Genomic DNA, 26780 nt, shown 5'->3' on the forward strand with positions numbered 1-26780 from the left:
TTTGGGACTGTAGCGTGCTGCATGACAAATTGATTGATTTAAGAGGACGACTAATAGCCAGATTAGGTAACTATGATGTTCTGTGGATTGATTAAAATTCTTGCTAAAAATTTGCATTTATTAGATAAAAATATTATTGATTAACAAGCAAATGTGTTGGGTTATTTATTATCATCTGAATATAAATGAAAAGGATTAGAATCACTTTTCCAAATTCAACTAAATTGATCCATCGAGTAAGTGGAAGGAATATTTTGAGATTCAGGATCAAGATGTGCTGGATTAAGGATATTTAGTGTATGTTTATGTAAATAGAATTTCATTCGATTATAAGATATTCTTTTCACGCCAGCGTTTGGAACATCTATCTCCCTGTAAGAGCAGAACAAATGAGAGTGTGTGAGTGTTGGTGTTATGGGCCCCACCAATGAATGTATTGAGTGAAAGCGTTAGTATGGTATCTGGTTTGTGACAAAGGGAGGATAGGAAATTCCACGCTGGAGCACAACACATATATCTCAGTTAAATTACAATCAATAGAACGTATTTCACATAAAGTTAAAACTCCTAGCTCTTCATAGATGAAAACAATCTTTTTTAAAAAAAAAAAAAAATTTTATTAGAAACCGTTAGCACACAATAAAATACAGACAAGGGCCTACAACCACCAGGGCCGGCCGCTATAGAGCCCGAGGGCCCGCAGTGCAACGCCACACATTCAAATGAACCAGAGGCAATGCGCCCAGCAGTTCGTGAGCACATATAACAGGCCGTGGCCATAGGCCAGGAGCAATCGGAAACAACAGTTTCATTTTCTATTAAATATAAAACACACTCAAGGCAATGAGAGTCTGAAATAGCAGCGTGCTCTTCCCAGGACGGGGAACAACATACAGTGTCCAATGCAGTTCTTGTCCGGAAGCGTTAGAGGGCGGCAACGGGAAAACAAAGCATGGAACACACCTCACACCCTCCCGCAGAATGCACGGCTAGGGGGACAAAGCAATATCGACCTCTAATGGCACAGGCGGGGTGCAGATACGTCCATGGTATAAATTCCATGGACCCCATACCTTAGTCCATTTCCCTGGCTTGCCTCTCGCCACATACACCGTCTTTTCCCTAAACATACACCAGTCCATATTCTCCTTCCATACCTCGATCGTGGGCGGCCTCGTGGAGCCCCATAGCTGTGCAATGTTACGCTTAGCCATCATGTACCCCAAGGTCACCCACTGCGTCTGTGCCGCATTACAATCATTCGGTTCCCAGACATTCAACAAACACCTCCTAGCCTCTGGCAACAGAGCAACGTGCGTGACCTCCTCCATTACGGTGTGGATACCGTTCCAAAATCGCACAACCTCCGAACATTCCCATAAGATATGAAGAAAGGTACCCGGCAGGCTACATCCACGCTTACACAGTCCATCCATCGAGTAACCCATACGCAGCAAACCGGGCCCCGTGACATACACTCTATGAAGGATCTTCAGCTGTACGAATCGTAAGCGGGCCGGGATCGCCACCTCTTTCGGGGAGGCCACCGCCGATACCCAGTCCTCATCGTCCAGTTCCAAGCCATCGCCCAAACATGCCTCCCGCAGACGGAGCAGCAAGTCCGCGCGATCATTAATGAGTTTCTTATAAATCAGAGAAATAGTGCTGTCGGGCACGTAGCCATCCAACACTCTATCCTCCAGTGGGGAATACTCGGGGATCGCAGCAACGTCCGGAAAAACCGAACACAGCGCATGGTAGACTTGAGCATACCGGAAGTACTCTCTATCGTTTAATTTATATTCAGTTTTAAGCATTTCAAACGTTTTGAAAGACCCCTTCGCCCAAAGATCACCCACCTTACATATACCAATCATATCCCATTTCTCAAAGCCTTTCGATCTCCACAAACAGCCCAACCGCCCAGAGGCATACAACGGCGTCGCCCGAGTCAAGCGATCCCTCCACCCCATCGCAGCATTCGCCGCGTGCCACACACGTACCGCCACCTGCGTGGGGCCTGTCAACCGCGTGTCCGGGGTCACCGCGTACAGCGCCCTATTATAGTCCCCACCCGGGAGCAGAAATGTATCCATCTCGAAGGCCGGATTCAAGGCAGGACCGTATATCCCGTGGTTCACCGCCGCCAACTGAGACGCCCAATAGTATCGTTTAATATCGGGGAGGGAGACCCCCCCATCGTACCAAGGGAGCATCAACTTGGCGAGAGCAATCCGCGGCCGCCCGTCCCAAAACAGTTGGCGCTGAAGACCCTCCACCTCCCGGAAATAACGGGCTGGCACGGCATCTAGACTATTTTGCAAAGCGTACAAAAAGCGAGGTAGCGACATCATTTTAAACAATGCCGCCTGTCCGAGCGGCGAGAGCGGAAGTCGTCGCCACCTCGCGACGTCGGCATTCGATCGCTGGAGGGGAGGGAGAAGGTTTCGCTCATAGTGGACCGCGGGATCCAGTGAGATAAAGATTCCCAAATATTTGAACCCCAGGGTAGCAATCTGGATAGGGCAGTCCTGTGGCAGGAGGGGGGCCTCACCCGAGAGGACGTAGACGCACGACTTGGCCCAGTTGATGACGAGGCCGGAGTTGCGACCAAAGGAATTCAGTACGTCCACCAATACAATTAGCGACTGTCGGGGAGAGGTGAGATACAGAAGGATGTCGTCCGCGTAAAGGGAGACACGGTCTTCAAACTCCGGCGTCCATCTAATGCCTCGCAACGACGGCTCCTAACGCAACCAGGCGGCGAGAGGCTCCAAAGAAAGTGCAAAGAGAAGGGGTGATAACGGACATCCCTGCCGCGTACCTCTCCCCAGTGCGAAGGGAGCCGACACCCTACCATTCACCACCACCTGAGCCAGTGGGTCAGCATATAGTAATTTTACCCAACCAATAAACGCAGGGCCGAACCCAAATTTCGCCAACACGGCCCAAATATATGGCCACTCCAAAGTGTCAAACGCCATAGTAGCATCTAAAGATGCCAAGATGGCCGGCTCACGTATAAATTCCGCTCTAGCAAGCAAGCCGTGCAACCGCCTCAAATTTAGAGCGGTATTCCAATGGGGTATAAAACCGGACTGATCCTGATGAATCAAGTCGCCCACGACCCGAACCAGTCGATTAGCCAATACCTTTGCCAGAATTTTGGGTTCTGCGTTCAACAGCGAAATGGGCCTATAGGAGGCGCAGCGATCTCGCGGCTTCCCCTCTTTGTGTATCACAACTATGTTGGCGAGGCGTTGGTCAGGGGGGAGGAAGCCCGCCGCACGTGCCGCAAAAAACATGTCCCGAAGATACGGCGCTATCTTATCGGGACGCAACTTATATAGTTCGATGGGAAGACCATTAGGACCCACAGCTTTACCCAATGCGATCGAGCGAGTGGCCAGAGCGATCTCATCTGACGACAACTTCACCTCCATCAATACTGCATCAGCCTCCGATAGGGTTGGCAATGCAATGTCTCTAAGCAACAGATGAGAATCCTCCTCCGAACGCACAGAAACCGAAGAGTATACCCCGCGGAAATGAGCCGCGAAGCAGTCAACGATCTCCACCGGGTCAGTCACACGCACTCCATCCATTCTCTCCACAACGGGCACCACCCTGCTCGCTCTCTCCTTCTTATCCAACCAAGCAATCAACTTTCCGGCCTTATCCCCCACATCATATAGTCGTCCTTGCTGCTCTCTACTCATCCCTTTAGCGGCTTCCATGACTAGCGCTCTATAATCTGATTGTTTGAGGCTGAGAACATGCAATTTCTCATCAATAACTCCCCGCTCCAAGTCCTCCTCCATTTCAGCTATTTCAGCTTCCAGGCGAACCACCTCTGCTCTCTCGCACCTCTTAGCATGGGAGATAAGGGACAAGGCCTGCCCCCTGATCACCACTTTATAAGCCTCCCATAGGGAGACGGCCGACGACACCGACCCCACATTATCAGTGAAGTAGCGATCAGTGGACTTGACCAGTTCCGCGTGGATCTTAGGGTTACGAAGATACCAGGGGCTAATGGGTGCCACTCTCCCCTCTGCCCCAGGGACAACCCTCAGTTGCAACCATATAGGGGAATGGTCAGAAATACCTCGGGCTAAATGACGCACCTCCCAAATCATCCCAGCTTGGATCGCCGGCATAAGCATGTAATCAAGTCTCGAGAGACTCCCATGGGCCCCCGAGTGAAAGGTATATTGCGCCTGTCCCGGGTGCATCAATCTCCAGCAATCCACAAGTCCCAAAGTGTCCAAAAAACCCCCCAACCAGGCCTGAGCCCTAGTGAGATCCCTGGGGGGGTGACGGTCCTCCAACCCGGAGACAACGGCATTAAAGTCACCCCCCAACACCAGAACCCCCCCAGGGAGTCCCAGGACCAAACGCCCCAAATCAGCAAATGTAGCCGTCTGTAACCCCGGAGGCACATACACAGCCACGAGCGAAATAGTCCTACCCTCCCATCTCCCCACCAGTGCCACATAGCGCCCCCTATCATCGTGAAGCACCTCGTCCACTTCCAATGGGAGAGAGGCCCTAACCAAAATGCCCACTCCCCTAGAGCCAGAAGTGAAACCCGAGTGAGCGGCAAGGCGATAGCCCCTCCTATTCAGGGCATGGAAGGAGTTCCCAATCAAATGTGTCTCCTGCAGGAAAACAATGTCGGGCGAAATCCGCTTCAAGAACTGCAACACCACCCCGCGCTTGATCCTGTCCCCCAGTCCATTCACATTCCACGAAAGGATTCTCAATCCCCTACCCCCCATCCCACTCCCGCACATGATACCCACATCCCGGAAAGCACAACCCGGATAAGTCAGCAGTAAACTTCACATTGCCTTGCGAAACAAACAAACAATCCCCCACAACCCCCCTCCCCCACAATCCCCGAACCACAACTCCCCCCTCTCTGCACCCCTGCTTGAGCCCAAACAGCCCCCCCAACTCGCAGTGTGCCTGTCGCCCTAGCATATACCACAAAAAAAGGAAAAAAAAACCCAGAAGGAGGAAAAGATCCCAATAAGCTCCCCACAACCCCCAGGCATTTGGAGGGCATGTTGTGCCAAACTAGAGTGCAGTTGAGCCAAGGTACAAAACAGCGCCAGTCCAGTCCATCGCCAGGGACCAAGTTCAAGTCCTGCTCCACCACATCCCGTCCGCTCTCCGCCATCTGACTGTCTCGATCCTGTCCCCGAGGCAGGGCATCCAACCAGTCTCCAACCGCCTCCGGCCGGTCGAAAAAGTGGGAACGACCCTGGAACTCAACCCGCAGCCTCGCCGGGAATAACATCGCATATTTCAGCTCCATGTCCGTCAAGCGCCGTTTGACACCCAAAAATCCCAGCCGTTGTTTCTGGACCGCTTGCGTGAAGTCCGGATAGAAGCTGACATTGGAGTTCTCAAACTTCAGCGGCCCGGCCACCCTCGACGCCTGAAGGATAGCATCCCTATCCCGAAAGTTAAAGAGTTGGGCGATTATAGGCCGTGGGGGAGCACCCACCTTGGGCGCACCACCCGGAATCCTGTGGGCCCGCTCCACCGCAAAGAACTTGCTCAGTCCCTTGGGCGCGAGACGATTGATCACCAGATCCTCCACAAAAAGATCCACAGCAGATTCCTCCGATCTTTCCGGCACTCCAATGATACGAACGTTGTTCCGTCTAGCCCTGCTTTCGGAGTCCTCAAGTCGACGGTCCGTCAGGTCACTGGCTAGCCGCAACCTACGGACCTCCGTCTGCAGGGTGGCCACGTCCACAGTGAGGCTCGATGCCGCTTGACTCAAGGAGTCGACCCGCTCGTTAGTTTTGGACAGGTCTGCCCTGACCAAATTCACATCGATCAGGACCGCGTCCAATTTATGAGCCAGGGTATCAAACTGCTGACCCACAGCGGTCTTCATCTCCTCAATGGCACCCATGACGTCCAGCAGGGTCAATTCGGACGACGGGCCTGAGACCTCCTTAGACCTCTCAGGCGATTTATGCGAGCCACCAGGGGATACCTTCGCCTGCGCATATCGATCCATGTTATTGACCTGGGTATAGGTACCCCTCCGGGTTGACTTGGGTTTCGACTAGTCTCCGTCTAGTCTCGCCGCCATCTTCCGGTGGCCACCAAGGCTGGCACCCGCCCGCACCGGGAAAAAGGGGTCCAGGTAACTAATTTGATTGAACACAGCCGTCGCCGAGAGTCAGCCCATGGATAGTCCGAGAGTCAGGCCAGACACTTCGCCGTCTGCGCCCCTCTGAAACACCAAAGTCTCTCAGCCGATATCAGAGAACAAACTGGAAAACGAAAGTGAAAGTGCGGGGTCCGTGGCAGGTCAAGCCCAGCCAGCCGCTGTTGTTCACTTCGTACCCGGGCACTTCACCAGCTCGAGATCGGGACCAAGGCAAGAGCAGGCCGCAAACTTCGGAGTGCAACCATTCCGGGTCCCGACGTCCGATCTGAATTTGGAAAACAGGTGGCACCTCAGCGCAAGTTCATCTGCAAAAGCCCGTCAAATAAACCAGGATTAAGTCAGGATAGACGTGGGAGGTTGCGGAGGCCCTCGAGAGCCGTAAGCCTACGCGGCCATCTTGGTTGCACGCTAGGCTCCTCCTCCGTTGAAATCAATCTTGACCTTTATTGTGTATTTGTTTAGAAAATCGCAGCCAACGCGTTTCACCTAACAAGGCTTCATCAGGGCAAGAAAGATATGATGTGCAAAAAAGGAGCGTTGTACTAAATGTAATTCTTCACAGACAAAATGTAGTGATCAACGATATCCTCCTTAATTAGTCTCACAAGTGGTACTTCCACTTCAGGTCAGCCAATGACCCAGCAGAGAAAAACATTTAGGGGCATATTATCAAGCCAGGCGATAAAATTATCGCCGCTTTAGCGGCAGAAAACTGCCGCTAAAACGATGTTAATGGGCTTGATAATATGCTCTATGGAATTCCACTTGAAGCCCATGTTAGATGTGAAGGACATCTAACATGGGCTTCAATTGGAATTCCATAGAGCATATTATCAAGCCCATTATCGCCGTTTTAGCTGCAGTTTTCTGCCGCCAAAGCGGCGATAATTTTATAGCCTGGCTTGATAATATGCCCCTTCATTCTGGCACCGTTTTCATATAAATACGAATGCCCCACACGTCACTGTCATTCAATAATCCTACTACATCTGATCCTCTCCTAATATTTCAAACAGAGTGTCTGCCCACTACACCAGGCCATCCTAGGTGGGTTGTAGTGGGCAGCGCTGACTGGAATACTGAATACGAATGGCAGACGCCGTACTGAGACAACCCTCCTAGGATGGCGTGGTGTAGTGAAATATCAGGAGAGGATCGGAAGTAGTAGAATTATTGAATGATGGAGACGTTGTCTTCAAACTGTCCCCTGACGTACTAAAGGAGTCCGAAAATATGACAGTTACTAGGTGGGAAAATAACAACAGAACTGTTGGAGAATTGAAAATGCAACAGCTGGTTTTATCAACTGCCATTGACTGCGAGCTGTTCTGAATAGTTCCAGTATAGTAGTATCCATAGCTCACTCTACCCCGACCACACTGTTTAAACAAAAACAAAGCCATATCTCCTCTATGGGGCATAACACCCAGCGCAATGGCAATGGGATTACTATTTTGTCATGAAATATAGCTGGATTGTAATCAAAGTTTGAGGATAGGGACTGGGTGGCATTTGTAAGTTCTATTGTATTCGGGAGATATGGGCTGTGGACAGTGCTATAGCTGCGTTGGTGCCCACAGACTATTTGGGCTTTGCCACTGAGGCAACTAGATTCAGCAGAGGTAGAGCATCTCGGGACTCTCCACTTGAATCTCGACAAAACTGGACCACACAGCAACAAAAGTCTCATCATCTACAACTCCATTATGTGTGGTGCATATAAGACTGTCCAACGTCCCAAAAAACAAGCACACCTTACTTGATGTCATAAATGTTTATTAAAGACCAAATCAGTAGGGTAAACCTGTGGACCAACTAGCACCAGTGTGAAGCACCTTATGATAGTCTATGGGAGGGGACAATAAACAAAGAGGATGCCAGCTGGCCATCCCGTAGCCAGCAGACATGTAGCACTAGGTGTCATTTTAGGTGAAATTACACACTGGCAAGGTCAGTTTTACCTTTTTTCGAGTCTTATTTTTTGTGTGGTATAGGTATGGAGTTAAGTGAAAGTGTCCAGCAGGCCCTGATTATCTTGCAACAAGCTGGCTGGGCCGATTTATTGGTGGCAGGGGCCATTCAGCAGGTGGGCATACCCAGTATGGTGCCGTGCAGCCACTGTGGAGAACAGTGTGGGGGTGGCAGTCACAGTGATGGCCTGCTCACCCTATTAAAAAACAAACCAGAAGGCAGTATGTGGCAGGGTAGAGTGGTGGGACCAAGTGCTGCGGGCTGGCCATCGCGGGCCGCTGTACCTTGCCGTGCTGATATTGTAGGAGGGAAGAGGCTGTCCAAGTCGGGCAGCTCCCCGAGCGGTGTGGGCCTTGTGGCTCAGCATGTCCCCAGTGCAGAAGGGAGGCCCACAAGTGCACCTCGGCAAGTGCGCCGTGCAGGAATCTGGTTGGGTTCGGGAGGGAGGTAGCGGGGTAGGCGCAAAAGAGCATGTCTGCTTCCGGTGGAGTCTGTTGGGAAGCTGGTACGAGGTGCGCTCTCACCTGTGGCCCTGTGGAAGCTTGTGTTTGGTGGGAGAGCGCAGTGATGCCTCTCAGTAGCATATGGGCATTTGATGTGATGATATCAGGGCGAGGGGTTGCTGATTCTCAGGGCCTGCCATTGGACTTGTCTAACGTGTGCAGGCAGGCCCTGAATAACGTAGAAGAGGAAGCTGGGGAGAGGCACTCTGGCAGCGCGCTGAAACAAATTGAGAGGCAGGCAGTGGGAAAGGGAGGTTGGGAGGTGGGTTTGCCTCTGGTCTTTTGGACAGCGATGTAGTGCTGGTCCCTGCAATGATGCGACAGGTGGTTCTAGATGTCAGGGAAATTGGCACCAGAGTCTTTGGGAAGTGGGAGCCCCCTTTCAGGTGGAAGGATAGGGGGACATTGGTTGTTCAGCCCGGGGATAGTTGAGTGCCAGACCGGTAGCAGCAGCCAGAGGGGGGTCCCCTGAGCCCAGAGCATGATAGGCATTTGCTATAGGGGAAAGGGGTCCCTGGGGGGGGGGTTGGGCGAGTTGCCACAATAAACCTTTTAGTGTTCCCAGACAGGAAGTCAGAGTCAGTTTTGCGCCAGTTTGGTGAGTGATGCAGGTTCTATGGCAGCCGAAGTTTCCAGACAGCCGGCAGGGTCTAGTGTGACCTGGGGGCTCTGGCCTGAAGTCAGAGCTCGTTTCCTTGCAGCCAGCTCTGGGAAGACCATGGACCGGGCATCGGAGTGGCAAGGATCGGGATTTGCGTCCGCCTTGCCTGAACAGGATCTTTCTAATACTCAATTTGGAGATTGTGGTATTGATGGTGGAGAAGTGCCTGGTACTAGTGGGGGTCATAATGGTGACATTTGGTATGGTGATGTGGAATTAGATTACGATGAGGATGAGCTGGAAGAGGGGGAAATTGCAGATGATGAGGAGCGTTAAAATACCTGGTGGGCGGCACCTCCTGATGTGCATCATGGGCGCAACAAATCTAACAGGATGGGAATTCTTCATGTTTTGCAGCAGCCGGTACCTATTGCAGTGTCAGCAAGGGCAGTGTCTATCCAAATGGAGGTGAGGTCGGCATCAGGATGGACAGCTTTGGTGCGGGCCTCGACCTTGGGGCCAGGTAAGAAGCCATTTGTGAAGGGCACTGGCATGGGTGTGTAAGTGGGGGGGTACAGGCTGAGGGGCTGAAAGCATAGGAGCACTTGGGGTGTGGCCTGTGGTTATCAAAAGGGAAGTACATACAGCATCTGAGTATGGGGACGGAGGGGCTGCGCCTGAGGGCAGTGCTGAGAGAAAGGGATGAGTGAGAAACCTCAGGATAAGATAGCGGAGACTAGCGACAAGGCTGAGGAGAAGGCCAAAAAGGAAAAAAAAGAGAGTAAGGAGAAAAAACGCAAGAACCTCCCGTAAATGGGTATCCCGTAAATGGAAAGCTGCTGGAGCCTCATTTGATGCTGGCAACAAAAAGAGCGCATTTGGAAGGGGGAATACATAAAGATTTTCAAGTTATTACATAGGGAAATAAGGGCGAAAGAAGCATCCAAGGAGGAGGAATATGAGCTGTCCCGCCGGCCTAAAGTGCTGGTTAATATTGAGAACTGGACAGCGGCTTTTCTTATATATTCAAGTGTATACTGTGAGAAATATCCTGAGCGATGCATTGCATTGATCAAATATCTTGATGTAGTGAGGAATGCGCAAATTGCTTTCGAGGGTGGTGGGCCTGAGTGCAATATGATGAGGAATCTACCTACACGCTGAGTGGTTGACCAGTTATATATAAGTCCTTTCACTGGCATCCCACCCATGCAGGGGTGGGTGCAGCAGGGAGAGGTCAGGCAGGAAGCGTGCTGGTCTTACAACAGGATACAGTGCTTGCGGAAATATTGTAAGTATAGACATGAATGCTCCAAGTTACGTGGACAACACATGCTCACCCAGTGTGGGCCACAAGGGAGGGCTTTTGGCCAGCAGGGTAGTGCAGGTGTTCAGCGGCAGGTAAGCAGTGACAGGGGCAGAGATGGACAGAATCCCATGGGCAAAGGCGCGTATGCCAGTTAAGGTGGAGAGGCTGAGGTAGTGGGTTGGGAAGGTCGGAATGAAATAGGAGAGGGAATTGTTGTTACCTGGTTTTGAATTTGCTTTTCATTTGTCTTATAGGGCCCCAGGGTGCGGCGATGGGCGGACAATCTGCAGTCAGTAAAGGGGCATGAGGAGTTGGTAAGGGGTAAGTAGTTAAAAAAGGTGATAGAAGGCAGGATGGAGGGACCGTTTGACGACTAGCCTTTGGGAAATCTGTGGATGTCGCCGATTAGGATGGTCCCCAAAAATGAGTCAGGTGAGTTTCGGCTGATTCAACATTTGTCATGGCAGGATGGACTGGCCTGTCAGTAAATGATTTCATTCCAGAGGCATGTAGTAGAGGGCATTATGCCTCTGTGGACATGGCTATACAACTGGTGAATAAATACAACCGGGGCACCTTAGTGCCAAAGTGTGAGGTATAATTGGCTTTTCAGTTGTTACTCGTCCACCCTGAGGATTGTGAGTTGCTGGGCATTCATTTTGGGAGGGAAGTTGGTTGTAGACAAAGCATTACCAATGGGGTGTTCAATTTCATGTTCTTTGTTTGTTTGAGGTTTTCAGTGCAGAAGATGTTCTTGCATGTGGTAGGAAAGGAGGTTGTGACACTATTAGGATGTGTTTTTCCTGATGGGTGGCACACATTCACAATAATGTCAGGAAGATTTGGTGTGGTGTCAGAAGTTGATGTGGGATGTAGGAGTCCCGTTGCCACTGGAGAAGATGTTGGGGCCTGTGCAGGTGAGTATTTTTTGGGGTTTTGTATGGGACTCCTCCTGTATGGAGATTAGATTGCCATAGGACAAGAAGAACATTGTCTGGATTTGTTGGACAGGATGCTGGCAAAGGACAAAGCGCAGGTGAAAGACATTCAGGTCCTTCTTAGCCATCTGAATTTTTGTTTGCAGGGCAGTGAGGGCAGGAAGAACCTTTTGCCGGTGTTTGGTTTTTTTTGTTGGTGGGGATGTCACTCCCACACCACAGGGTTAACATCAAGGTGGAGGTGAAGGCGGGTCCGAGAGTGTGGCGAGTTTTCTTGAGTAAATACAAAGGAGTTCCCATTGCTGGAGTGGGTGAGCAGGTGCAGTGTTGGTCGATCTCTTTTCTGACTCAGTCGGCAGTCACGATTTTGGCCTCTTTTGGCAAGTTATGTGGTGTGCAGAGGAGTGGCCAGAGGACTGGAAGTGCGGGGTGGAGTATAGTCTTCCTTGGGATTTTTCCTTTGGTGGTGGTAGTTTGTCTTTGGGAGCGCCATTTTGACTGTCCTGTTCAATATGGCGGTGGTGAGTATTGGCAATTGGCTCAAGATCCAAACGTGTGGCAGTTGCCGTGGGTTTTTGTGTGGAATGCTTACGTGAAAATGTGATTTACAAGGTCAGATACATTACGGGAGTGAACAATGACATTGCTGATGCTCTTTCTCATTTCCAGTGGTCGAGGTTCCGTGGGCTTGCACCATGGGCCAACGAGAGGAAGACAGGGATGTCGGTTCACTTGTGTCCATGGGTGAGAGTGCGTGATGCTGCTTATCCTCAGTTCCTTATCGGACTTGGGTGGGAGGTATTTTTGCAGTCTGGTGCGGTGCGGTGGTGTGACACCAATGTAACAGTGGACAGATGAAATGATGTGGTACATTTCATTATGTTTTTGATTGACAAGGATTATTTGGCTGTCACCATAGCGGTTACGTTGGCAGGCATAGCTTTTTACAGGAAGTTCTTATGGGGGTACGAGCCATTTGCGGGGGAAATGGGCTTGAGGATTTTGGAGGTTTGCGCAAGGGAGTGGGACACTGAGGGGAGAATGAGGCACCCGATCACTTTAGACATTCTGAAGCAGGTTATATTCCTGCTCCCGAGCATTTGTCAGGTTGAGTTTAAGACAATCTGTTTTTCTGTGATTATGGTGTGGTTGTTTTTTAGGGCTTGTCGTGCCACTAGAGTAGGTGATTCTAGACAGGGTTGGGGGTTCGTTGGCACAATGTGTGGATGCTTTGCGAGAAGGTACAAGTATGGCTTTCCCAGTCAGGCAGGGGCACCTGCATTAAGTTGCGGCTCTATCCAGATGCGGAAGTCTGCCCTTGCAAATGTTGCTTGGCTTTGTGCAAGCAAGCTGCGGGAGTTGGCAAGGTCTTTCGGCACGTCACCAGGTCACAGCTCATGGCGTTGCAGGTTGTGGGGGTTTTGAGGAAGGCTTTGCGTGCACTGGGAATTTGGTGCGCATTCCTTCCAGATTGGGATTGCAATGGAGGCAGAGAGCAGGGTTTGGAAGGTGGTTGAAATTCGGCACGTTTCCAGGTGGTGGTCAGATTGTTATCAGCGTTATTTGCAATTGGGCTGGGTTTCCTACAATTTGCATTAATCCTGCATTTTTTTCTCCTAGGTTGAATTGTGGGCCCAGGTAGAAGGCACATTGAGGTGTGGATATGCGGGCATTCTTTCATCAAATGGGAGGCTTGGCATGCAAAAACACGGGGAGGTGGCAAACCGCTCAGATTTATGGACACAGAGGTACAGCTAAAATGGTTTGGAAAGGAGGGCTTGCGACGGCACTGTCCCGATGTGTTGCTCCTGCACCTGGGAGAAAACGATTTGATGCATCAAGGCGGAATCGCAGCAGATCAAAGGTTTATGGTCAGGCACCACCATTGTGTGGACTGAGTTTGTGCCCACAAGAGCATGGCGCGGGGGCGAGGTAACCAGGTGCTGTTGACAGGGGGAAACAGAAAGGCAACAGGGAACTCACAAAATTCTGCAAAGAGGAGGGGTTGGTTTTTCTGGAGCACCGGGATATTTAATACGAAAAAGCTGAGTTTTTTCATGATGATGGGGTGCATCTGTCAATGTACAGGGTGGAAGTGAACCTGATGGAGGTTAGCAGCGTGTTGGCAGGATTGCTACACTTGCAAAAACCAAAGGAAATGATGGACGTAGTGTTGAACATTGCAAGCACTCACCCCCAGTCAACTGATCTGGGTTTAATCCATCACCGTTCTTTAGCCCACTCTGCCACCCCAGTTCAGACATGGCCATATGCAAAACAGTCTGACCCTGTGCCTCATGGGAACAGTCCAGCCCGAACTACCAAGCCATGTTTTCCCTGGACTGGAAACAAGCTTCCTAGGACCGGTTTCTGGCATTTCAGCCGTCTTCAGCCAGGCTTGCTTGAATCCAGTGGCAAAGTGAGCAAGGGACTCACGTCTGAGCATACCCTGCCAACTTATGGCGAACAAAGCAAAAACCAAAGGAAATGATGGACGTAGTGTTGAACATTGCAAGCACTCACCCCCAGTCAACTGATCTGGGTTTAATCCATCACCGTTCTTTAGCCCACTCTGCCACCCCAGTTCAGACATGGCCATATGCAAATCAGTCTGACCCTGTGCCTCATGGGAACAGTCCAGCCCGAACTACCAAGCCATATCTTCCCTGGACCGGAAACAAGCTTTTTAGGACCGGTTTCTGGCATTTCAGCCGTCTTCAGCCAGGCTTGCTTGAATCCAGTGGCAAAGTGAGCAAGGGACTCACGTCTGAGCATACCCTGCCAACTTATGGCGAACAAAGCAAAAACCAAAGGAAATGATGGACGTAGTTTTGAACATTGCAAGCACTCATCCCCAGTCAACTGATCTGGGTTTAATCCATCACCGTTCTTTAGCCCACTCTGCCACCCCAGTTCAGACATGGCCATATGCAAATCAGTCTGACCCTGTGCCTCATGGGAACAGTCCAGCCCGAACTACCAAGCCATGTCTTCCCTGGACCGGAAACAAGCTTCCTAGGACCGGTTTCTGGCATTTCAGCCGTCTTCAGCCAGGCTTGCTTGAATCCAGTGGCAAAGTGAGCAAGGGCCTCACGTCTGAGCATACCCTGCCAACTTATGGCGAACAAAGCAAAAACCAAAGGAAATGATGGACGTAGTGTTGAACATTGCAAGCACTCACCCCCAGTCAACTGATCTGGGTTTAATCCATCACCGTTCTTTAGCCCACTCTGCCACCCCAGTTCAGACATGGCCATATGCAAATCAGTCTGACCCTGTGCCTCATGGGAACAGTCCAGCCCAAACTACCAAGCCATGTCTTCCCTGGACCGGAAACAAGCTTCCTAGGACTGGTTTCTGGCATTTCAGCCGTCTTCAGCCAGGTTTGCTTGAATCCAGTGGCAAAGTGAGCAAGGGACTCACGTCTGAGCATACCCTGCCAACTTATGGCGAACAAAGCAAAAACCAAAGGAAATGATGGACGTAGTGTTGAACATTGCAAGCACTCACCCCCAGTCAACTGATCTGGGTTTAATCCATCACCGTTCTTTAGCCCACTCTGCCACTCCAGTTCAGACATGGCCATATGCAAATCAGTCTGACCCTGTGCCTCATGGGAACAGTCCAGCCCAAACTACCAAGCCATGTCTTCCCTGGACCGGAAACAAGCTTCCTAGGACTGGTTTCTGGCATTTCAGCCGTCTTCAGCCAGGTTTGCTTGAATCCAGTGGCAAAGTGAGCAAGGGACTCACGTCTGAGCATACCCTGCCAACTTATGGCGAACAAAGCAAAAACCAAAGGAAATGATGGACGTAGTGTTGAACATTGCAAGCACTCACCCCCAGTCAACTGATCTGGGTTTAATCCATCACCGTTCTTTAGCCCACTCTGCCACCCCAGTTCAGACATGGCCATATGCAAATCAGTCTGACCCTGTGCCTCATGGGAACAGTCCAGCCTGAACTACCAAGCCATGTCTTCCCTGGACCGGAAACAAGCTTCCTAGGACCGGTTTCTGGCATTTCAGCCGTCTTCAGCCAGGCTTGCTTGAATCCAGTGGTAAAGTGAGCAAGGGACTCACGTCTGAGCATACCCTGCCAACTTATGGCGAACAAAGCAAAAAACCAAAGGAAATGATGGACGTAGTGTTGAACATTGCAAGCACTCACCCCCAGTCAACTGATCTGGGTTTAATCCATCACCGTTCTTTAGCCCACTCTGCCACCCCAGTACAGACATGGCCATATGCAAATCAGTCTGACCCTGTGCCTCATGGGAACAGTCCAGCCCGAACTACCAAGCCATGTCTTCCCTGGACCGGAAACAAGCTTCCTAGGACCGGTTTCTGGCATTTCAGCCGTCTTCAGCCAGGCTTGCTTGAATCCAGTGGCAAAGTGAGCAAGGGACTCACATCTGAGCATACCCTGCCAACTTATGGCGAACAAAGCAAAAACCAAAGGAAATGATGGACGTAGTGTTGAACATTGCAAGCACTCACCCCCAGTCAACTGATCTGGGTTTAATCCATCACCATTCTTTAGCCCACTCTGCCACCCCAGTTCAGACATGGCCATATGCAAATCAGTCTGACCCTGTGCCTCATGGGAACAGTCCAGCCCGAACTACCAAGCCATGTCTTCCCTGGACCGGAAACAAGCTTCCTAGGACCGGTTTCTGGCATTTCAGCCGTCTTCAGCCAGGCTTGCTTGAATCCAGTGGCAAAGTGAGCAAGGGACTCACGCCTGAGCATACCCTGCCAACTTATGGCGAACAAAGCGGTACAAAAGGGGGTGGTGATGGACGGAGCATCAGAACCAATCAAATACTCACACCCAGTCAACAGATCTGGGTTTATTCCATCACCGTTCTTTAGCCCACTCTGCCACCCCAGTTCAGACATGGCCATATGCAAATCAGTCTGACCCTGTGCCTCATGGGAACAGTCCAGCCCGAACTGCCAAGCCATGCCTTTCCTGGACCGGAAACAAGCTTCCTAGGACCGGTTTCTGGCATTTCAGCCGTCTTCAGCCAGGCTTGCTTGAATCCAGTGGCAAAGTGAGCAAGGGACTCACGTCTGAGCATACCCTGCCAACTTATGGCGAACAAAGCGGTACAAAAGGAGGTGGTGATGGACGGAGCTAGGAAGCTTGTTTCGGGTCCAGGGAAGACATGGCTTGGTAGTTCGGGCTGGACTGTTCCCATGAGGCACAGGGTCAGACTGATTTGCATATGGCCATGTCTGAACTGGGGTGGCAGAGTGGGCTAAAGAACGGTGATGGATCAAACCCAGATCTGTTGACTGGGAGTGAGTATTTGATTGGTTCGGATGCTCCGTCCATCACCACCCCCTTTTGTACAGGTTTGCTACACTTGCCAGTGGGGTTGTAGATAGTTTTCTTACAGGGGTTAAGGGGACAGAAAAACTCTGGGTTTTTCTGGTGGCATTTGCTTACACAAGTTAAAAGTTATTACAAGTGTTGGCCATGTTAAGACTCAGTTTGCTGGGGAGAGGAGGGTTCTGAATTGAATTAGAGGACAACAGTGGTGTATGCACGATGGTTGGATGCAGGGAGTTTGAGTGAGTAGGGTTGTGACGGGCCTTTGGTTTATAAAGGGTAACTTATGGCAGGGGGAGGAGGATGGATAGTTATTAAGATGTATAGTGAGGCAGGGCTTTGACGATTAGTATGTAAGGTGTAGCCTAGGTGGAGTTTAATGCTTGTGCACCTGTTTCATTAAAGCATCCTTTTCCACACTATTATGTTGTCAGTTGTTCTTGGATGTGCCATTACACCCAATGGGAGTTTTGGGGATGTCGGCAGACTACCCTACCACCACGGGATCTTCACGCTGGTGGTAGCGCCCAAGGATGAATGGCATTCAAAAAGAGGGTTATGCCCTAATCCCCCCAAAGACACATCTGGGCAAAAGCAAACAGACACAAAAAGAGGTGATAAATATACACAAGTTATTCAGCACCAGAAACAAATAAATTAGTCCCCTGCGTGGGAGCCTAGTCCCCAATTCTAACTTGTAAACAATTTGCTTACTCACAAGGTCATGCTCAATTGTTTCACATATCTTTAATTCATTTTTTGATATAGATATCTACAAAAAAGAATTCCTCTTCATATATCAATTTTGGTACATAAAAAAATAACAATATACATACTAAACCGAAAAGTGCAACCAAACGTTCCTACACCTTTTTGTACCCACCCATTTAGACCCAGTTACAACTATATATGCAATCGGGGGGGGGGGTAATCCTTTTGACACACCATAAAAGCAAAGGGAAACTCCCCCTCTGTTCAATCACTTGTATAGTGTGTGTTAACAAATTCCTAAATACACATTTCAAATAAATGGACTCCTCCTTTTCTTCTGGTCGACTCGTTTCAGCCCACTGAGTCGGGCCTCATCAGGACATGGGTAACCCAACACAACCATAACCCACAGGGGGAATTAGTCACAGTCCTAAGTATCTGGGTGTAGACTCCTAAATTCGTATAGACCTTAGTTCTGTCCACCGCTGAGTATCACCAATACACTCCTACAGTGTATACACTTCCAGGGAGATCGAGACGTCGCTTGCGTCTACTCACAATAAGGCATTTTCCATTCTTTCTAAACATAGCCTCCTGATGCCCTCTATTTTCTGTCAGGGGCGGGAACTTCCTCCATGGTAGCATGATTGGTTAAGGGGCGCGGGGCCAATGGTCTTCATAGAGACAGGACATGTGGCACTATGTGCCATTTTATGGGCCCTTTTAGGTGAAATTATACACCGGCTGGCTTGGTTGGTTCTACGTTTTTCCCCTCCCTCCATATTTCTAGTTTTTTTCTCTGTTTCTTTTTCTCCTTTTAGGGGCTATTTGAGGCCTGATTTTTATGGGAGTTTTGTAGTTTTCTGTAGTATATTGTGTGGATTTTGGGGAACCAGGTGCACAAGGGTAGGGTGGATTGTTACTTGTCGCTGATGATGATCAGGTGGTTTAGCGGTTATTTACACAAGTTGAAAGTTATTGCAAAGAAACTTTAGTTATGTTCAGACCCAGCGGGTGGGAGTTTCGGAATGAAATAAGAGTACTATAGTGGCGTATGAATGTTGGTTGGATGCGGGATGTTTGTATGAGGACAGTTGTGATTGGCTTTTTGTTTGTAAAGGGTTACTTGGGGGAAGGGGAAGAGGATGGATATTTATTAAGATGTATAGTGAGGCTGTGAGACTATTATGTTGTCATTTGTTCTTGGATGCACCATCCCACTGGAAGACCAAGCACTTACATTTTAAACAGCTCGCACCACTGTTCAAGCTATTTTTGATTGTAACCTGTTTCACAGCACCTGTCCTCTGGTTCAGAATGGTCAATCCGGAGACATATATGTCCGTGCAAGCTGTATGTGGACTGCCAGCAACATGAAGGCATCTGAAAGTCCTACTCCCGCCTCTGAATACCTATGCCAGTATTTAATCAAGTATGCCGATTAGCGTTTTAAATCTTACTTAGGCATGATGAAATATCACCAATGCAAGTTTGGGGCGTATGTCTTATCAATTACAAGTGTGGCACGGCTTTTAACAAAACCAAAATGTATTTGTAGCCTAAATCTTAAGATTGATTGGCATGTATAACCTGAAATTAGTTAGTGGAATGTAGTCATCTTAAAATATTGGAAATGCTGCAATTTCTTTTGTTTATCATTTGTGTATTTACTACTGCACTGTTATTATTGCTACAAATGTTATGGCATATATGCTAACTAAACAATCAATAGCAAGATATGGTATGGGTAAAATAGCATATAGCTGTTAGGAGAGTAACCGTGCCAGAGTAGGACTGGGAGAGAGACTACAATTTAGCAGGCTGCAGGTGTAGAGATTTTCACAGCATACCTGAGGTTTATTCTGAAGCTAATAGGAGTGTGTACACCTCTCAAGATGTGCATATCTAAATACCACTGTCGACCATTGATGCCCTTGTTGACTAGATGAAAAGACCAATTGTACTTAAATTATGTGTACGCAAGAGTACGGATATGGCCAATTCATGCAGTCATCCTTTCTTCATCAGTTCCTAAGTCATACTTCTGAAAGTTAATCAAACATCTATATGCTTCTTACCCTTTTCCTCTCTCGCCCTCAATTCTTTTTTTCCCACAGCGGTGGAACGAAAAACGCACATATCATATTTTTCCATCATATCTGAAAAGAATGTGCTTACTTATAGTCCGACATAACCTGAATGTTCCTTGTCCCTTCTTGTTAAAAAATGCACAGCTACACGTATTCGTTTTACCCTTGTATAAATGTATTATTCATTATTATCTTTTCAATGAAAAGATCAGACATGCTGGTTGTAAATTAAAGACATAAACGTCACATCAATTGCTTGCTAAATTAGGACAAGCCTTAGTGCGAATCAGGTGAGACAAAACATGTTGACAGTAATGCAAGCAAAATGGACGGTAAATTAGATCTTGATGATTGAATGCTCAACAGTTACATTGCAGTTTATTCCCTCTATAAAATTAAAAGCTACTTTGGATGTGCTGATATTCTAAATGTCCTTTTTCTCTCCGAGCCCACAGTCATATTGATGTCATTAAGGTTAACCATAAGTTGTAAATTAAAAAAATCAAATACAACATATTAATATTCAATCATTTAATTCAGTAATGTCAAAGCTGTAATTTAAAAGACAGGTTTTTATCATGGGGTGGAGTTCAGTGTGATGGAAATATGGGCTATAATGTGGTGTAATGTCTCTAGGCTTCAAGCAGAGGATGCTGGCTGAGCAAGAGAGCGACTTTATACTGTGCTCAACTAACATGTCAATCGCAGAGAGCATTCCAAAGGCACACCACAAGGAGGCAGCATGGCGTAGATACTGCAGAATACTGCAGAATCCAGTCATTAAATAAGATGTTGGAAGTGGGAGATATACTAGTGTCTCTATCAGAATTACTGCATTTTGATTATAATTTTTAAAATCCTTATTAATGGTAAGGCTGGATTTTAAATCACTATTTTCAAAATACCACTTATAGAAAGGTAGCCTTTTTCTGCCTAAACTAAATGTGCCTTTATGCCAATGTGCAGGGTCACATGGATGTTAATGGCTCTACTGTGGTGTGATGTGTATTCCTTCCAGACAGTGGCCAAAAAGCCCATTAATGGGGAAGGGTGTTCTTCTCCTGAGCAGGAGGGCCTGGGGGTTTGTACCCAACCTGCTCCTGGGCTTCAATGGGTAGCCTGAGGGCTGCACCCGGCCCCTTTCTGACTTAAAAAGACGCCTATCCTATCACTGGCAAATGCCACTCAGACATGGGCCTGTCTGTCCTTTGTTTCACTAGACAGACTGGAGCTAAACCCAGGGGTAAAGGAAGAACCCCGCTCACAGGCTGGCACTGGGTATAAAAGTGGCACCCCAGAACCTACAACCTAAACACTCCTTATCTTAAAAGATTCAGAAGAAAGACTGCGCTGCTGTCTGAAGAAGGAAGATTGGACCTGTTTGCCTTCAAGTCAGCTACACGTACAAAACAAGCTTCGAGAGGCCTCCACTGCTTTCCAGCTGACCATTCCCAACTGAACCTGGCATGGTCCCCTCTGCTGGCCTTCATGTGAAAGAGTCCTGACCACCCATGTACTGTCCTCAAGGTCCTGGACCCTTGGCTGAAGTCCCTGTTCAACTGAAGGTTTCACCAGAACTGATGCAGCGCAGCGCAGGATGACACAGGGCATCGCAGCACCTCACAGCTCTTGGTCTGAGGCTTCACCGGATCCAATGCAGCACGGCACAGTAAAACACAGATTCTCGCATTGCAACATCCGGCAGCTCATGATTGGCGACTTCACTGTCTCTGGCATAGACCGCTGCAGGGCAATGCAATGCACAGCTTTGCATCACAGTACCTCACTGCTCCTAATTAGCGACACAATGGACTCTATGCAGCACGAGCCAGAGCCTCACATTGTAGCACTGCACAGCTCCAAATCAAGGACAAAAGGTTCAACTCCTAGATGGTTGCACCTAGTTCTCTACCCGACTGCTGCTCTATTGTGGTTGGCCTGAACTTATGACTTTGTCCCAGTCCAGCGTGACCAGATACCCCCAGTTGGAGCATCACACCTATTTGGTGCTATTTTCACCTTAAACTTTAAAAATCCATAACACCAATTCAACTCATTTGATTTTTGTCGTTTTGGTGTCATTGAATTTAATAGAATATGTTTCTAAAAAGGTGTCAGGGCCGGACTGGGAACCAAAACCGGCCCTGGCAAAGTGCTCGGGTGCCATATTTCCCGGGGGGTTGGGAGTGCCGCTGAGCTCTTTGCCACAGCCAGTTTTCAGCCGATTTTGTTACAGGGCCGATTTTGCAACTATGCTGCAAAAACTGCCCTGTAACAAAAACGGCCCCCAGGGGCCCAAAACCGTCCCCTACCCGTGCGGCCCACCGGGGGATTGCCCGGTGCCCGCTACGGCCAGTCCGGCCCTGAAAGGTGCGATATTTTCTTGTGTTGTGTTTTCACTTTATACTGTTTTACACATTGCCTCTGAATTAATCCTGACTACTTTGTGCCATGTTACCAGAGTTAAGCACAGGTTTAATCAGTGGCTTTGGTGGTTCATTCTGACAAGGATTGTGATGATTATTTGAGGGGGGTCCTCACCGCCTCAACCAGTATTCCAATTTTTTACACATCATAAGTCACCTTTAATAACAACAGTTGTGATGTCACAATGATGAATTTTTTTACACAAAAATAGTGAGAGGTTGATTTTTAGCTCTTTCTTCTGAAATGTTCCTTAAAAAGCTGTAGAAGTGTGTGAAATTTCAGCTACACTTACGTAGCTGGACTGAGTCGGACAAATTTAGGCTACAAGTAATGCCCGAGGTTTGTCCCATTCCTCCACCTACTAAATCCGTGGCAATAGTCCTACCATTTTCCTGCTCGAAGATATTCATGCGCAGACCATTCTGTAGCAGAAGATGGTAAGACTACCCCTGCAGTGTTGCATCCTCCTGTGATTAGAGTGAGGTACCCGACAGTGGGTACATGGGGTTCTCAAACAGAACACTGCAGGTGATTGGCTGGTGGGGGTCACCTGCTGCTGGTCATGGTCCCATATAGTGTTGGGGTGAGCAGGCATTTAGCGGCAGGGGCCCAGAGAACATTTTGTGGGTTTTGAAGGAGACAGTCCTCGGGTCAGATGATTCTGTGTGCTGGTTCAAAGCTTCTAGCAGCAGATGGTGTGAACGGCTGCCCAAAGGTCCCCATACCCCCTATCCGTGAGAGACCAAAATGATTTTTAACTATAAATACTGTGGACTAAGCATAGCTACACATAGCTTAAAAAATAAACAAAGTTCTGTGCCTCAAGATTACCTTACTCCGGATACCCTCAAAAGTCTTCCATTATTAAATGATTATGTGCCATTTGAGGTAGTCTGTTTGTTTATTACACTACTTGAACTTGTTACATGCAAGCTGGAATCTATCTCCATGGCAAAACACATTCTGAACTACAATGCTTTTTAAAAATGGCATACATTAATCTGTTTAATTTATGGTGGCAAATCTTACATATTAATGCTTTTATTTTTACATTACAGATTTCAAATGTATTCCATGTGTCTGCAAACACAGTAAATCTTTAATAAGAATGGGCAAAACAGCAAAGATTTACAGAGTGTTGTGAGAAGGCAAATGGTGTGTCTATGTATTATAGGAATTCCATGACAACTGCTTATAATGTGTGCAGGAGGGTACTTTATCATATAAATATAATTGCTGTGACCCCAGAGCATTCCTGGAAAGGAACAATCAGGGACTTCATTTTTTTTTAAATCTCCTTTAGTTGGTTCTATTTGAATTGCTCTTAACTAGTAACTAAATAGCAGTCTTTTCTGAGAGCAGCTGTGCTTGGCTTCTGGCTCAAGGGAGTACTTTGAGATGGCATGCTTAGAAGAAAGAGCAAGCCTGATGTAATTTAACATGTCTACTTAACCATAATAAAACCTTCCATAAGTGGTTGTAAAAATATTCTTCATGTCCTTTCAATTCGTTTTGCATTGTGACTAGCTGGTTTCAATGTCACTTGAATTTGTCTCTGGTGAGTTTCCACAATTCCTGAACCTTTTCTTTTTATCTTTCACTAACCTTCTCAGACTCCTCTATCTGGCATTGACATTCCCGATAAGCCACTTTCGCTTGTTAGCTCCCAAAAGTTAAGACTTATCAGGGTCTAATGGCAGGTTTGTTTACAGATGTGAATATCTGGATAGCTAGATGTTTCGTGTGGAATCATTAAATATGTGTGTAGCATAGTAACCCAGGAATCCCACATTAATCGAACACCTTTTAATCATTTTCTGAAAAGATATGCAATAATAGTTGATTTTAAGCCATATTTTTTGCTTTGGCTTATGGTCGAAACTTGTTGACTGATGTAGAGAACTGAAGTGGAAATGTGATTTCTATACGCTTCATTTACATAATATCGCCATTCACCTACATTTGGAAAACTCAACAAAATGTACAGTTGCTTTTCAAAGTTTCTTAACTGCCCCTAGTCACTTATAGTATGGGATGTGAATATGTTGGAACAATCTTTAACATCAACCATAGCTGGAGTATTTTACAGAAACACCTACTTCTCTCATCTTCTCTATTCCCAGAGTGAATATATAGGAGATGACAATCCACTCTTGCATCGAAGGCCAGCGATCCATCTTCACAAGCACGATGTAGTTGAACAGCATCAGGTACCCAATGTAAGCCATCTGCATGAGAAAGTGGACTTGGTCAGGCCATGCACATATTGGGTCATCTTCTTGGAAAGAAGGGGTTCCAGATTTAATAACATTTGGTACAGTGCAACACAGCAAGACAACTTGCTACGCTGCATCAAATGGTGAGAGCAGGAATGTGCCATAAATACTCACATATGGCGCATTCCTGTGCTCTCTCACTTGTGACTGCAAAGCCCCAACACAGGCAACCTTGAGCCATGGTGCAAGGGTGCCTGTGTTACAGCAAGGATTGTTTTTGTGTAGGAAGGGCCACCGTCCGGCACAAAAACAATCCCCAGAGGAATTTACCTGTCTCAATGTCTGCTGCAGGCTGCAGCACATGTAGAAAGAGGAAATAACGAGGAGAAATAAACATATTTCTCCTCATTACGCCTCACCTGCGAAGGCTTAGCATTTTGAAACATTCCCAGGTCTACTAGTCTCAGTAAAAAAAAACATTGGTTGGTGCGTGCTAACACAGTGGCGAAACAAAACTTAAGGGGCCCCACCTGCACAGTGCATGAAGGGGGCCCCCTCCGACCACACTCAGGAGTTCTGCTGACAGAGTACTGGGCTGAAGGGGCCCTCTGGAGCTCGGGCCCCCCCCACACCGCTGGGGCTGCGGGGGCCTTTGTTACGCCCCTGCGCTAATACCCAAACTCCACCCATGGAATGCCTTCCCCGCACTAAGTAACACAAGGCAGCGACTTGCGCTGTCCTGCGTTATTCCAGATTTACTATGCCACACAGAGCCATGCAAGGTGGCGCTGCGTTACACATTAAATCTTACCTAAGGGCTTGTCTCGCCTAGTGTGATTCAAGGGCGACACAGTCCCTTGATACATCTGGGCCTAGGTGCCTTTGCAAAACAAACATTCATGACTAGACTCCCCCAACACATCAATGATAAAAAATACATTTAAATATGAATTTTTTTCTTCATTTTATCCAAATGGTGGAAAAAATTCCACTATTGGATTTTTCCCTGTATTAGGAACACAAACTGTAGGAGCTGCCATTACTATCCAAATGTCAATTAAGCTTCATATACGTTCTCATGTTCTAGAAAAGAGGGAATATATACAGCGAATCAACTGAAAGAGAAACTCACACAGATACTATCATAAACAAAGACTTTCTGATCCAGAGGATCTGTCCATTTCCTTGCCTAACAGAACACATTACAATCTTAGGGCCTCATTTATGAGGTTTTGGTGTAGGGCAGCGCTGCCCTACGTCAAAACAAAAGAACAGGAATGTGCCGTATCTATGAGATACAGCACATTCCTGTCATTTTCCCCTGATCTGGCGCACAATGGGCTGCCATGAGCCAACACAGGGCACCCTTGTGCCATGGCGCAAGGGTGCCTGCGTTGCGGGGCTCATTGATTTTGTGTAGGAAGGGACACCTTCCTGCACAAAATTAATAAGTTCATGCAATTTCCTCTTTCTGTGTGTGCTGCATAATGCAGCACACATAGAAATAGGAATAAACGAGGAGAAATTAGAACATTTCTCCTTGTTGCGCCTCCGGAACACTACCCCTCGAGTGGCGTTAAATTCGGACGCATTCCCAGGTTTACGATATCTCGTAAATCTAGGAATGTGTCAGATTCCATGGGTGTTGCCTGGGAACACCCACAGCCACCCCCCAGGAACACCCCATTTACGCAGTGTTCTGCATAAAAGGGGCACATATTTACAAGGCCATGAAAAGCCACATAAATTGCCTTTACGTGGCCATGTAAATATGTTGGGGCATAGTGTACCACCAGAACATAGAAAAAGTGGCGTTCCAGTGCCGCAAGGGGCCTCATAAATGAGGCCCTTAATGTTGTCCAGCTTTCTCAAGTGAGTTTGCCTCATAATATATTTAAAATTGCCAGGTAGAGAGAAACAACAGCTGTGGCATGCATTATTTTTTGCAGTTATGGTCAGATGATGGTATATGTGCAGAGTCTTCGCTATGAGTGTTGAGACTCCACAACCATAAAGATACTACTTGTAAAATGAGTTTGTAAATAGCAATACAATCTAACACTTACACCACAGTGTAAGTTTACCTTTCTGAAGGAGGCCCTCCGCACTTACCTCTGCATGTGATCTGTATATACATATAATGTGATAAAGTTAGCCAGCATGGTTCAATGGTAATGCTTCATCTCCAGCGTCAATCCAACCTGCCATTTCCATGTATGAGGGGGTAGTGACTTCTAAAGGATTTCAGGGGGACCTGGGCCAAAAGTAATTTTGGGGCCCCTGTTCAGAACAGTTTTGATTCTATGATGCAATTCCAGCTCTTTCATGCCCTCTTCGACCAGATCACAGGCAGTACACGGATACACTGGTCCACATTATAAATATGTTTACGTCAAATATTTAAGGATAGTGAAGTGTGTTCTCAATATTATTATACAGCAGAAGCCCACTAATATTATTACAAATAATGTTTGTGACCTCT

At 47.9% G+C, this 26780-nt stretch overlaps 1 protein-coding gene across 1 annotated transcript in view; it reads right to left on the reverse strand.

Annotated features, from left to right (window-relative positions):
* Positions 1-26780, reverse strand: part of TRPM3 (transient receptor potential cation channel subfamily M member 3) — a 1363437-nt gene that overhangs the window by 71483 nt on the left and 1265174 nt on the right. Inside the window, exon 19 of the mRNA XM_085633017.1 lies at positions 24182-24310. Coding sequence (XP_085489143.1) covers positions 24182-24310 — 129 coding nt within the window. The remainder of the gene's footprint in view (positions 1-24181; positions 24311-26780) is intronic.

Source organism: Triturus cristatus, chromosome 2_1 (genome assembly GCF_964204655.1).
Source record: "Triturus cristatus chromosome 2_1, aTriCri1.1, whole genome shotgun sequence".
NCBI lineage: Eukaryota > Metazoa > Chordata > Amphibia > Caudata > Salamandridae > Triturus > Triturus cristatus.